The sequence below is a fragment of the Rhincodon typus genome, chromosome 7 (assembly GCF_021869965.1).
Source record: "Rhincodon typus isolate 14 chromosome 7, sRhiTyp1.1, whole genome shotgun sequence".
Taxonomy (NCBI): domain Eukaryota; kingdom Metazoa; phylum Chordata; class Chondrichthyes; order Orectolobiformes; family Rhincodontidae; genus Rhincodon; species Rhincodon typus.
Genome location: NC_063338.1, coordinates 67,576,031 through 67,590,783, shown reverse-complemented (window position 1 = coordinate 67,590,783; position 14,753 = coordinate 67,576,031). Strand labels below are relative to the sequence as shown.

The following is a 14,753-nucleotide window of genomic DNA, read 5'->3' as shown; positions in this document are numbered from 1 at the left end:
TTGACTCATGAGCTAGTACCAGAGGAGGTGCAGAAAAACATTTTCAAAAAAGGTACAAATCACCAGAAATGTTGCAATCTCTTCTGAGCTCCATATATAAATAGTGCATGAACTTTGATGGCTTGTGTGACCCTAACATTTTCAGAACAACTTGAAGTACTATAGTGGTGTAGTGCTTTTGACTGGATACAAACAAAAGGATATGATGAAAAACTAGGATGATGTAGGTCTGTGAGAAGGCTGTGGCCCAGGACGGAAAGATAGGAGAAAGCAAAAATGGAAGGAAAGAGAGAAAGTTTAAAAAAAAAACCCACTGTCAAGGATGGAGATAGATTTTTTACACTATATAAATATATATATTATAAACATAGACAATCAAAAAAGACCTCTCACGGTAATTTACAGCCACTGAACATGTTTGAAATGTAAGACAGAGAAAAGAAGAAAAACTGCAAAGGAAGTTGGGAGGTGTAGGAGATTGGGGGATGGCGAGGTGAAGAAACAGCATGTGTGAGGTGGACGTGAATCAACTTTTTTCCAGCGATTCAGTTGATCATATCTTTTCGTGCAAGGATCAGCCCTACATTTTTCTTTGCATCACCTGGAAGATTGGGATACATCTGCGTCTTGATCAGTGGTAAATACAGTACTTAAGATATGATCTAACCAGATGGACAAAACATCTCAGAAATTGCTGCTTGAAACAGATGGGTAAGAAGCAAAATAATCAAAGTCTTTCTGTAGACAAATAGCATTTGTAACTTAAGGATGTTCTCAGATTCTCAAAAACTTAATAAGGGAGTGGCGAAGGGAACACTATAAAAAGCTCATCTAGGTGAATGTGCATCACAAGTCGAGATTTTTGTGTAACAGCTGCTCAAAGCAGTGACACCATGTAATTATGATGTTTCTAAAAAATGTGTGAAAGGAAAAAAAGCCTGCCTCTTGATGGTGAGGTGAGGCCACTCCAGTCATATCCATGGCCAAGCCCCTGCTCAAAAGGAATCTAGGATGATGCTTGTTGAGGTCCTTGAACTAGAATGGTGATGGGCTGCATCTGGAAAAGGTACAGAAGATGGAACACTGCTCAATTTTACAGGGATTTTTCTTCTTGGTCATGAAATGGGCAATAAACAGGGAAGTTTATGAAAATACTCAAAAGAACTCATGGAGAAATTTGAGTGATGTTTCCTCAGCTTATACTTTGTTGTTCAATTGCAAGAGTGTTTGTACCAGTGATTTAACAATTTACCAGATTATTGCTGAAATCAGGTTACATTATCTGCAGTCACAGTAAATTTCAGTCTTATATTTAATAACCAGTAAAATTTGTGCCAATTTGAAGTATGACTGGGCTAGTGAACTACTGCTGCTCTTAAAAACTGTTCAGTTCAGAAATCTCAGTAAGCCTTATTAAAAACAGTGCAAACAAGTTGATAATAAAAACATTTCTGCAATCTATTGCAAATATTTGGTGTGTCCTCTTTTTTAATTGTAATAAATGTGGAAGAAGGAAATTGAATGGTATTATATCAAATCACTTTGGATTAAAATTTCCACTTGGTGGAACCACAACCCCACTACAGCAAGTTCCAAATCTGTGTCCCTTATAACGAGAATGGCAAGGGTTGCAGTCGATGGAATGTCACATCACCATCAATTAACTCGCCTCGCAGCCACACAGTTATCTGACTTGCAACTATACTGTAGTTCATTCACTATCGTTGGGTCAGAAAATCTGGAACTTCTTTCCTAACAGCACTGTGGGTAGATCCATACCATATAGACTGCAGATGTTCAAGTAGGCAGCACCTCACCATCCTTAAAGGCAACAAAGGATAGGCAACAGATGTGAGTCTTGCAGCATCAAGTGAATGAATAAAAAAGTAATAAGAATGAAACAATGCCCAAGATAAATTATCGAAGTGGTACTGAATCCACAAAACCAAAGCTCACTGAGGAAAAATAAAGTTACACATATAAGGTCATGTCCATTAGTTTTATTTTATATGGAGCTCTATTTTAACTTCTGTAAATGGATTGTCCAGGGGTGTGATTCTTGCTTTGGTGTGAGGGGTCCTGGGTTCAAATGCTGGACAAGCCCTCAATCTGTTATGGACCAGGCCAGACCCCCTCAAAATATTTTAAGAAGGTAGCCGACACCCTAACGTTCTCTTATTTTAAGAGGCAGATGTGAAGTGGGTGTTCCAGGTGTGATGCAACTGGTCAAACCACTCGGCTTTAAGCAAAACAAACTTTATTTAAATACTACAGTTGAAATACGAACAAAAGAAAGCAGAATTTAGAGTAACTTCACTGTTGGAAAACCTAACCGACCCAATACAGCAACTTAACTAATTAACTATTCCAATATGGTAACAGCCCATAAACACACCTCTTGCCAAAAAGGTAAATTCAAACACAGATTCTTATAGACAGGAGGGCACAACATCCAGAGAGAGATTTCAGACAAATTCAGAGGAATCCTTTACTGAAGCTTGCAACGCTTTTGGTACCCAGAACATCTTGTAACTGCTGTAGCTTTAAAAAAAAACCTAGAAAAAACTTGAACCGGAAAACTGGCCACTCCCCTTCCATTGTTAAACTGTAATTCCCTGACTTGTCGGGACCTCTGCCTTTACAATCTCTCTTCAAAAAGACCATGGACAAAATAACCTTTTTAAAGTGACAGCATCGTCACACGTGAGAGGTGGAAGAACAATGTATAAAACTGTGGGTGTTAATCATTACCATTTTGATTTGTAAAGGTGAGAGTGACCTCAGAATTGTAACATCTGCTTCTGCTACTCACCACCTCCACAGATTCAGATCTTAAACATGAGTACACAAACTCATTAGAAAATCCAATTACGTTATATCGATTGCATTACCCTTGTCTATTCTTTGTTTGTTCTTTAGAGAATTCAATAAAATTAGGCAAGCAAGATCATCCATTTTGAAATTGGTACCGATTGCCATTTATTAAATTTTCAGCTTCTAGATGTTTTATCAGATCTAATTAAAGATTTCATTAACTTTTCTATCATCGATATTAAGGTAACTAGTCTATAGCTCTATGAATCTTACTACCTCCCTTTTTAAATGTAGATACAACCATTTGGTGTGCGCCAATCTTCTGGCACTGTTCGATTTTCTAATAAATTGGTCAAGTAAGTAGTAGTGCTTTTGCTATCTCATTCAGACCAACAGTTTTATCCTGTCTGTTTGATCAGTTAAAGAATACTGTATCGTTTTGCTATTTGCCTTGGGATTACGGGCACTCTTTTGTGCAGCAATTTCCTAATGCTAAATTGGGGGAAGTGCCTACAATAATCTCCTTACATGAAATGCCTCTGGCTCAGGAATAGTAACCTTCCATTCCAAATGTCTCCAATGGGCACAACTTTAAAGATAATGAAATTGTTTATTTCCATCTGCAACAATGTGTGTATTAACATTTCAAATGGAAAAATGTCAGCCATGACCCAAGTAGTTTCTGAATTGACTGCGCTATTGATAAGGAACATTGTTAACTCCTTTGGGAACAATGATTGAAGACGTTAGTATTTTTGCAGTTGAGTTGAAAATTGGTTTCAGTTACATGTACTGTAATTGAAGTCATAAGAAACGGGGACACAATGCAGAAGTTGTCACAGGAAGAGTCCATTCAGACCCTTTAGCTTCTTTGGTCATTCTGTTAGATCATGAATGAGCTCTACCTCAGTTCTATTTATCCATGTTTGATCCTTACCTAATGAAAATCTTTCAATCTTCAAAAAAAGTATTTCATGTTTCAACACTTGAAAATCAAGCAAATACAACAATTTTTTTTACACAACCTGCCATTATAATTTAAACCTTTAAGCCTATCCATTGTTGATTTATCCTTCCTAAGGTTGTATAGAAAAGGTGAAAGCAGTGTTCAATCCAAGGTTTTGTACCACTAAAGAATCATTTTCTCTTCTTTGTATTCCAGCCCTTTGTAAACAGGGCCTGTGTGCTGCCCTCTACCTGAATTTGTATACCTGGATACCAAAATCACTGAGTCTTAGAACCCTAGTTTCTTGCCATTAAGGAAGTATTTTTACTTCGTTTTTATTGGATCCAAAATGGATGACCTTACATGAATACACTTAAGCCTGTCTGCAATACTCAGTCTGCCTATGCCCCTTTGTAACTCCATGCACAGCTTTAAATACCACCTTATTTAGTTGTATGTAAACTTTGAAATTTTCTGCAGTTGGCACAGGATTTGTTTTTATCACGACAATTTAGGAACATTATGCATCTTTCTTAAAACCAAAAACGGTCAAAATAGTGATCTGTATCTGAAGCAAATACCTTGTCCAGGGACCACAGGTTGAGGAAACTGCGCCATTAATGGAAGTGGTCCTAGTCCAGCGCGGACATTTTTAATAGTTGTCATTGGTTGTGGTGCCGGTGATTGAGCTGGAGATACAGCAGGACTACCTATCTGTGGACTGCTCTGTTTAAAACAAAAGTCAATATCAAATTCAAAGAAACTCCATGTAATTTTAGCTTTCTTATTTCATGAACTCAGAATCTTAATTAAAAACAAGTGACTTAAAGTCCCATGGGCTGACAAAACACAATCTTGGCTAAATTCATGGACATTAATTAAAAGTCAAAATGCTTCATTACTAGGTCAAGCAATCACCCTCTAACAACAATATAAAATTAATGACTAATATTAAAGGACAGGGTCATATTCTAAACATTTTGTCAGGAGGATGACCTTATTAAAGTTCCCTTTCTTTGAAGTTTCTGTGGCCATCATGTTTCCAGAGATTCAAATCCTTCCTGATCCTGGTGTTACAAGTTTCACTTGCTGGGACATGAAACAGGAATTACTCAAGGTCACCTATTGCCTCATGTGCAGAAGCATACACGTTGATGACAGTGATTATACCAATTCCTCAGAGTATGCTGGAGAGTGATGAAGCACTTTCATGTCACACAGGGTTAGGTCCCAAGGCATCAGATAGCAAAATTTTTCATCAAAAATGAGCCTATGTAAGTGTCGTTGATCTTCTCGAGAACGCTACCAGGAAAAGCTGTATCATCGCCTTATTTTGTAAGTTGGCTTCTCCTGCATATGGTGTTCACTAAGGGTGGCAAATGTTAATGTTGAGGCACCTAGGTTCCCAAGCTATGATGGTTGTGTGGTGTGCAGCTCTGTCAGGACTGTCCATGAGTATGCCTTGCAGATGCTTCACGGCAACTCCAGTTACAGGTCCGAATACGGATTCTGACACTAGTTTTGAGAGGAGGGAATGTAGGTTGGAAACAACTGTGCTAAGTTTATATAAGGGTAATTACAAAGGGATAAGGGCAGAGCTGGCTGAAGTGAACTGGGAAAGTAGTTTTGCAACAAAGATGATTGAGGAACGATGGCAGGTGTTTAAGGACTCAGAAAATGACATATAAAGGAGGAAGATTCTAGGAACGGGATAAGCCTACTATGGTTAACCAGGGAAATTAAACATAGATAACAAGGTGTAGAGCTGGATGAACACAGCAGGCCATCATAGGAGCAGAAATTTTCTGATGAAGGGTCTAGGCCCGAAACGTCAGCCTTCCTGCTCGGCCTGCTGTGTTCATCCAGCTCCAAGTCTTGTTATCTCAGATTTTCCAGCATCTGCAGTTCCTAGTATCTCTGATACAAAATTAAACATAGCATGGGATTGAAAAAAAAAAAATCACATACAATATGGCAAAGATTAGTGCTAAGTCAGAAAATTGGGAAAGTTTTAAAAACCAAGAAAACATGACTAAACACGGAGAAAATGAACTCTGTAGGTAAACTTGCAAGCAATATCAAGACAGACAACAAGCATCTCTTTAAACTTAAAATGACGTAAGAGAGAAGCCAAAGTGACTTCAGAGAATGAGAATAGTAATTTTGCACCAGGAAATCGCAGAGGAGGAAAATAAATACTTTGCATCAGTCTTCAGAGTAGAAAACACTAATAGATTTCAAAAGTGCTAAGTAATCAAGGGGCAAAAAGAAAGAGAGGAAATAAATACAATACCTATCACTAGAGGAAAAAGTACTGGGAAAGGAGTGGGGTGAAAGTCTGATAAGTCCCCTCGATCTGATGGGATCCATCCTGGAATATGAAAGGAAGTAGCTAGAGAGACATTAGATGCTCTGATAGTAATCTTCCGGGAATTCTTACATTCTAGAAAAATCTCGAACAACTGGAAAACTACCAATGTTAACACCTTTACTTGTAAAGGGAAGAAGACAAAAAAAAACTAGAGGCCAGTTAGCAAGGCTGCTACAGCAGAGCATTTAGAAATAAATAATACAATCAACCAGAATCAGCATGGCTTCACAAAAGGGGAAATCATGCCTGACAAATATTCTCTTTTGCTCTCAATGTACTTGTAGGATCTCTTTGGATTATCTTTAGCCTTATTTTCAGAAGATTCATTTAATCCCAGTTGTCTATATCTAATATATGATTTTCTTTTCTTGTCTAGAACTTCAATATCTTTATTTATCCATTGTTCCCTAATCTTGCCAGCCTTGCTTTTCACTTTAACAGGAACATAATGCTTCTGAACTCTTATTATCACACTTTTGAAAGCCTCCCACTTGCCAGCCGTCCCTTTACCAGCGAACAATCAACTTTTGAAAGTTCTTGTTTCATACCCTTAAAATTTGCCTTACTCCAATTAAGAACGTGAATTTCTACAGAAAATTTATCCTTCTCCATAACTATTTTAAAACTAATAAAAATATGATCACTAATTCCAAAGTTCCCATAATAACACTTCAATCACTTGCCCTGTCTTACTTCCAAAAAGATGGTCATGTTTTGTTCCCTCTGTAGTAGGAATATTTACATATTGATAATGAAAATGTTCTTGAACACTTAAATTCTTCACCATCCAAACCTTTAACACTATGGCAGTCCCAGTCAATGTTTGCAAAATTAAAATTCCCTACTACTACAATCTTATTATTCTTGTACATATTTCAGATCTCTCCATATATTTGCTTCTTAACTTCCATGACTATTGGGGTGCATACAGTACAATCCCATCAAGACGATCATCCCCTTCTTATTTCTAATTTCACCCCATACATTTTCACTAAATGATCCCTTAGAAATATCTTCTCTAATTACAGCAATAATGCTTTTCTTAATCAAAATGCCACAGACGTTCCTCTTTTGCCTCTCTTTCTATCCTTCCTATAACTTCTAAAACCCAGAACATTGAGCTACCAGTTATGTCCATCCCTCAGCCAAGTTTCTGCAATCGCTACGACGTCAGAGTCCTATGGTTTCTCTACATACCCTGAGCTCATCAGCCTCACCTGTAAGACCTCATGCATTGATATAAATGCAATTTAATTGTTCAGACTTTCTCATGTCTGATTTTCTCTTGTCTGTCTTTTCTAATTGACTTTCTCTTTTCTGATTCAGAACCATCCTCATCTTCCTTTCTATTTTCACTTTTACTTGCAAGTCCACCCCCAAACCCCCAACGCTAAAAGTTTACAGGCTCCCGAAACAGAACTAGCTAATCTCCCTGCCAGGATATTGATCCCTTTCCAATTAAGGTGAAACCCATCCTTTTTGAACAGGTCTCCTCTGTCACAGAAGAGATCCCAATGATCCCAGAAAATGAATCCTTGCACGTCGCACCACCTCTTCAGCCATCAATTTATTTCCCTTTTTGTTTTATTCCTTCCCTCATAGAACTTGGCACTGCAAGTAAACTAGAGATTATTATTTTTGATGTTCTGTTTTTTAACCTTGCAGTTAACCTCTTACATTTACTCTGCAAAGCCAGAACCCTTTCCCTAACTATGTCATTCCTACTAGCGTACAACAACTTCTGGATTCTCTCTCTCCCCTTCGCCAATACGCTTCGAATTTCGAATGTTTTGAGACGTTTTTAGCCCTGGCAACAGGAAATCAACATACTATCCTAGATTCACGCTCAGTGCCACAGAATCTCCTGTCTGTGTTGGAAAAACGGTAGGAGTATGACAAAGGGAGTGATAACAGGGGACAAAAAAAAAAATCAACTAGATTAGACAAATGCAACATGGGTATATCGAAGGGAAATTTGTAGGTTTGACAAACCTAACGGAGCTTTTTGAGGATGTAACTAGTAGAATAGGTAAATTCACAGTAATCCCGGAAGACCACGGGGCTGCTCTAATGCAAGACACAACTGGTGGTGAATTTAACTGGAGATCATTGTGCCTCAGCCAAGGGCAAGGTTGAGAAGGCAGGACCCTCATGTTAACCTCAGCTGGTGTGGTAATTGAACATGTACTGTTGGCATCAGACTGCATCGCAAACCAGCTGTCCAGGCAACTGAGCTGGTAAATAGATTCGGGTTAAACCAGTTGCGTGTCTCCCTTGAGAAAGCATCCCCGTGGCACCCAAGAACTATGGCAACTACTTAACAGAATTTTCAGAAAGCTTTTAATAAAGTCTCATGTGAAAAGTTAGTATGGAAAATTAAAGCACATAAAACGAGAGACAATATATTAGTATAGATTGAGAATTGGTTAGGCAGGAAACAGAACATTTTTAATAGGTGATTTACTTGCATTCTGAACTTCAGATTACACCTGTTTATTCAGTACCATTTGTCAAGATATCCAAACTTTGTCGAAGGTGTTCCAATTGAGATTTAAAAGACCATGGCATTTATAATTTAAGTTAAAATATAGGGCTTTATTGTTACCTGTTCTGAAGTAAGCCTGGGTTATTTAACTGAAAGAGAGTGAAGGGAATTCACATTCTTTTACCAAGAAGGTGGTGCAATGTGTTTCACTTGGAGAAAACGGCAGCAGCCTATGTGCTCCGAAGTTCCAATAAAGTATTGGATATTAGATTGTAAATGTTGTGCTTCAAACTCGATTCAATCCCTTTTCTTCAAAGGAGAGAGAGTTGGAGTCTAAAAGATAGCCATTCATTACTTCTACCTGCGTACAAGACTCATGTGATTCACACTACCATGAAGATGGGCTTTGAGATGGGATTGATATAAAAGGAACCCGAGAAAGGAACCCACTGTGATATCAAGTTATAGGTTTTCCTAAAATATTATTGTAAACCACAGATCAGTTAGTCTGTTAGATTTGGGAGAGGGAGAGCAGCTACAGGCAGCAAGGTGCTGTGATTCACTTCAGAGGGATGTCGATGGCAGCTTGCACGACAAAGACTAAATTTGAGAGGACTTAAAATGAGGTTGGAGGATTTGCCTAGCTTTAGCAACAGGGAGAAGTCTCTGGGAAAACCTATGCCATGACAAACAGCTTGGGAATTAAAAATTTCTAGGCTGCGAAAAGAAAATGTCAGAATTTTGGCAAAGGGATTCTACAAATACATTAAGGACAAAAGCGTAATTAGGGAGAGAATAGGGCCCCTTAAAGATCAGGAAGACCATCTATGCCTGGAACCACAGAAGATGGGAAGATGCTAAATGAGTTAACTGTGGAGAAGGATATGGATGATAGAGAACATGGGGAAATAAAAGGCGACCTCTTGAAAAATGTCCATCTTACATAGGTCGTGGTGCTGGACATCTTAAAATGCATAATCGTGGATAAATCCCCAGGACCTTATCAGGTATACCCTAGCAATTGATGGGAAGCTAGGGAAGTGATTGCTGGGCCCCTTGCTGAGACATCTGTATCATCGATAGCAACAGGCAAGGTGCCAAAAGACTGGCTAACTTGGTGCTACTATTTAAGAAAGGTGGTGAGAAAAAACAAGGGGACTGTAGACCAGTGAGCCTGACATCGGTGGTGGACAAGTTGTTGGAGGGAATCCTGAGGGACAAGATTTACATGTATTTGGAAAGGCAAGAACTGATTAAGGATTGTCAACATGACTTTGTGCGTGGGAAGTAGTGTCTCACGAATTTGACTGAGTTTTTTGAAGAAGTAACAAAGAGGATTGATGACAGCAGAGTGGTGGACGTGATCTATATGGACTTCAGAAAGGCTGGTAGACTGGTTAGATCACATGGGATAGAGGGAAGCCTAGCTATTTGGATACAGAACTGGCTCGAAGGCAGAAGACAGAGAATGGTGGCGGAGGGTTGCTTTTCAGACTGGAGGCCTGTGACCAGCGGTGTGCCACACATATCGGTGCTGGGTCTGCTGCTTTTTGTCATTTACATAAATGATGTGTATGTGAACATAGGAGATATGTTTAGCAAGTGTGCAGATGACACTAAAATTGGAGGTGTACCGGACAGCAAAGGTTATACAGAGTACAACGGGATCTTGATCAGATGGGCCAATGGGCTGAGGAGTGGCAGATGGAGTTTAATTTAGATAAATGGGAGGTGCTGCATTTTGGAAAGGCATATCGGGGTAGGACTTATACACCTAATGGTAAGGTCCTGGGGAGTGTTGCTGAATAAAGAGGCCTTGGAGTGAAGGTTCATAGTTCCGTGAAAGTGGAGTTACAAGCAGATAGGATAGTGAAGGTGGCATTTGGTATGCTTGCCTTTATTGGTCAGTGCATTGAGTATAGGAGTATAGGAGTATAGGAGTCATGTCGCGGATGTACAGGGCATTGAGTAGGCCACTTTTGTAATACAATGTGCAATTCTCGTCTCCCTGCTATAGGAAAGATGTTGTGAGATTAAAAGGGTTTAGGAAAGATTTACAGGGAAGACTGGTTGCAGGATTTGAGCTATAGGGAGAAGCTGAATCGGCTGGGGCTATTTTTCCTGGACCGTCGGAAGCTGAGGGGTGACCTTACAGAGGATGGGCATGAATACAGTAAATAGCCAAGGTCTTTTCCCTGGGGTGGGGGTGTCCAAAACTAGAGGGCAAAGGTTTAAGGTGAGAGAGGAACGATTTAAAAAGGGACCTAAGGGGCAACATTTGCACACAGTTGGTGGTGCGTGTTTAGAATGAGCTGCCAGAGGAAGTGGTGGAGGCTTGTACCATTACAACATTTAAAAAGGCATCTGGATGTATATATGAATAGGAAGGGTTTAGAGGGATATGGGCCAAATGCTTGCAAATGAGACTAGATTTATTTAGGATATCTAGTCAGCATGGACGAGTTGGACCAAAGGGTGTGTTTCCAAGCTGTGCATCTCTACGACTCTAAATAAACCCTTGGGAGCCAAGAATCATCTTGGACTGCTACTGGAAGAATCAAATGTACCTTTATAGGATAGTGTAGTGTACCAATGATGGAATCAAAGTAGTGGTAGTTAAAAGTTCGGTTCTATAATTTAAATTATAAGCTTCTTACAAAAATAGTGTTTAGTCAACACATTTTTAAGTTATTAGTCTCTATGGGTTATTGGGAGCAGACAGGAAAGTAGAGTTGAGGCCGAGATGAGATCAGCCATGATTATTAAATGGGGGAAGCAGGTTAGAGGGGCTAAATTTCGTATTCCTGTTCCTAGTTCTTATGTCCTATGGGGATTATAACAAAGAAGATATCCACAACATTGCTCCATTCCGTTGTATACAACATGAATAAATGTACAAAAGTTACAGAATATCTGTAAACAGTGTATACCCTATAAACTGAAACAGAGTTGCATACCTGCGTGGTAATCTCTGGGTTGTTAAATTCTGCAGATTTATGTCCTCTCTGGTCCACGGTGAAATACTTATTTTGCTTCCACTGGGGTGGAGAATGAGCACGAGGATGGGGGTTGTTGGGTATGCTAAGCTGCATCATAAGCATTCCACTGCCATGTGGTGACACAACAGCTAAGAGGAAAGAAAAAGTTATGAATGCATATACGGTCAAAATAAAAATGAAAAATGTGTGATTAAATCTATTCCATGATGTCCTTCCTCCTATCATTACACACCAGAGATAATAACTACATCAGTCCAATAAAGCTTACAAATTTGGATAACAAAAACAATTTGGCACCAAATATGTAAGGTTAAATAAACAGAAACCAAAAACTAGAAGTACTCATTGGAGCTTGTAGCACAGGCTAAAGACAACAGTTTTGCCTGTCTTGATGCTTAATTTGAAGGAAACTTTTTTTTAAATTCAAGTCTGCATGATGGACAGGCATGTTACAATACATATAGGTGACAAACTCTTTGAAGGGAGTGTGATCAGGTGGAACTAGAGCCATCAGCATACATATGGAACCTGACATCATGTCTTTGGTGTTGCATCCAAAGGATTACATGAAAATGAAAAACAGGAAAGGCCTTTGAAAGGGTAGATTTCTTGAAGGACTCAAGTAGTTACGGGACAAGGAAAGGAAGAAAAGAAGAACAGTGCAGGAGCCAAAAGGATTACCGATTTAAATAAAGTTATTGTTTTGACATTACTGAAAAATCACTTTCAGATTAAATACCTGGAAGATTATTAAACATGATTGCATTTTTCACATTTTTGCAATGTGTTTAAATATATATTCTAAAAACTATTTCTTAACCTATCAATTATAATAATTAATTGCACATTGCATCAAAGTGTACCCAACTTCATAAATTTAATGTTGATAGTAAATACCGAAACAATTCTTGCAAGTAAACAGTGCAATTCAATATTTGAATCTTCTGATTTAAAAAAACAAATCAGTCATGAGCCAGCAACATTCAAACTATTTCAATTGTTCGTTAGCTCTGCAAAATGAGGACTTAACAATGGCAGCTGGAAGTTTCAGGTGAATTTCTTAGTTTTGAAAAAAGAACCACAAGTATAAAATGCTAAATATTAAATGAATAAACCAAACATGAGAAGATTAATTTCCCTTGTTAGGCTTAATCTCTCAAAAATCAATGTTCTGTTATAAAGGCAGCGGTGGCAAGTCAGGTAGAAAAAAGGTAGTAAGAGTGCACAATATTGCTTGTGCTGAACAAAAACACTGTATTGATAGGAAACAATGCAATGGAGTCATGCTGGGAACCTAAATTCAAACATTAAACTCAACTTGCACAGATCAATAGGAAAAGAAGAAAGAAAGACAGGAAGGGAATCCTAATTTGGGATTAGAATGTGAGATGATCTGTTTTTGAATACCTGTCATTTTGCAGAGCACATGACTGAAATTTCTTTTTCCCTGCAAATGGAGTATTAGCTTTCAAACTGCCCTCAAGCATATGAATTTTAGAAGATGCTTTGAGAACACCAGATTCTATAATTTGATTGGAAATACTCAGCAGGTCAGACAGCATCCTTGGGCAGTGCAAAAGAGGCCCAGATATTCGGATGGCTAGACAGTCATTTCTGCTGCATAGACAGGAATCATCCACTGGGACACTGTAGGATTCTTGATGAAACAGAACCTGAAGGAACTGACCAAGAAATTGAAGATTCCGAAGGGCAATTTCCCTGCACTCGGAAGACAAAAGAATTCAGACAGTTCCACTGCAGTTGAAAGTTATCCAGGAACTGTAGGACAACTAAAAACCTAGTTTTACTCCTCATTAACTATTAAACTGACCCCCAAACTAGCACACTTGCTCCAACTACACCAGCTCCAGACCCTGACTGGAAACTCCTCCTCAACATGACCCCATAATTTCCTTTATCCCAAGACCCAACAGCACACTTCTCTTGCCAGACCCAGACACCATCCATTTTTGCTCCAGGCCCAATCAATTCTGCTCTCACATCTCATCCCAGGACACAACTTCACTATGAGCCCCAGAATCTAACAACCACCTCTCCCTCAAGTAAATGACAAACCACTGGGATCCGAAATCCTCACACTGTTAACCCAATCAGCTCCTACCTGCCATGTGAACCTACACTCACCTCTCTCATCACTGGGCCATACACCTCCTCTGAACCCTGCAGCACCCAATATCTCTCCCCATCCGACCTAGCCTAACTTACCTGGCCCCCTTGCCACCTTGTGCCATGGCAACTACCCATCTAGCATCCTAATTAACTAGCCTAACCTCTTAGTTATCCTTTGACAGGAGCTGTTAAAGTGGTGATATTGCTGCTAGACATTAAAGTACAACGATTACTACTGTGAAAAAGATGGCATGTTTTGTCGTTCTCCTGACGATCCTGCACAACATGACAGTTGGGTTTAACGTATGCTCTGCATTTTTGTAGGAACTGTGAATGAAATCTCCTGTCAGAAATGTAGAGCTCTTTCTTAACAGGGAAAGTAAGAACAATCTGACTATGATCGCTTCTCCTTGGAAAATCTGGCCCAAACTTAACATTTCAGGCTGATGACTTTTCAACAGAATTGGGATAAGTTAAAGGCATAATAGGGTTTGAGCAAACACTAGGTGGGACATGGACTTAGAAAGAATTGCGACTAGGTGGATGACAGGATGGGAGTTAGACGAAAGGAATGGTGTTGTGATAAGTGAAGCAGCAAAAATCTGCTGGGCGCAGATATGCTGCTATCTGAAGGCAAAGCTAAGAGTAAAACTGAAATGTACAGAGAAGAAGAAACAAAATGGGGAAGGGAAAACAGAGGCCTGAAATTGTTCAGCTCAATGTTAAGTCCAGCAGACTTTAAAATAACAAATTAAAAGATGTGTTGCTGTGTCTCAAACTTGCACAGGGATTAACTGGAGAAGTGTAGTAGGCCAAGGCCAGAAATGCAAGTGTGAGGGCATGGTGAAGAATTAAAATGACAGGCCACCTGAAGCTTTGGGTCATGCTTGCAGATTGAATGGTGGTATTTTGTAAAGCAGTCACCTAATATGCTTTTGGTCTACCAATATAGAGATACCACATTGTGAGCTGTAAATTTAGCAAATACACTGTTTTAACTGGAAGGAG

The 14,753-nt window shown here is 39.1% G+C and overlaps 1 protein-coding gene across 4 annotated transcripts in view; it reads right to left on the bottom strand.

The window, feature by feature from the left end:
- The window catches only part of LOC109915632 (R3H domain-containing protein 1), a 111,292-nt gene that overhangs the window by 11,385 nt on the left and 85,154 nt on the right, over positions 1-14,753 (bottom strand). For all 4 annotated transcript variants that reach the window (XM_048598744.1, XM_048598740.1, XM_048598742.1 and 1 more), the window contains 2 exons: positions 11,574-11,743; positions 4,342-4,486 (listed from right to left, as the gene is read on the bottom strand). In XM_048598744.1, the coding sequence (XP_048454701.1) occupies positions 4,342-4,486; positions 11,574-11,743 (315 nt within the window). The remainder of the gene's footprint in view (positions 1-4,341; positions 4,487-11,573; positions 11,744-14,753) is intronic.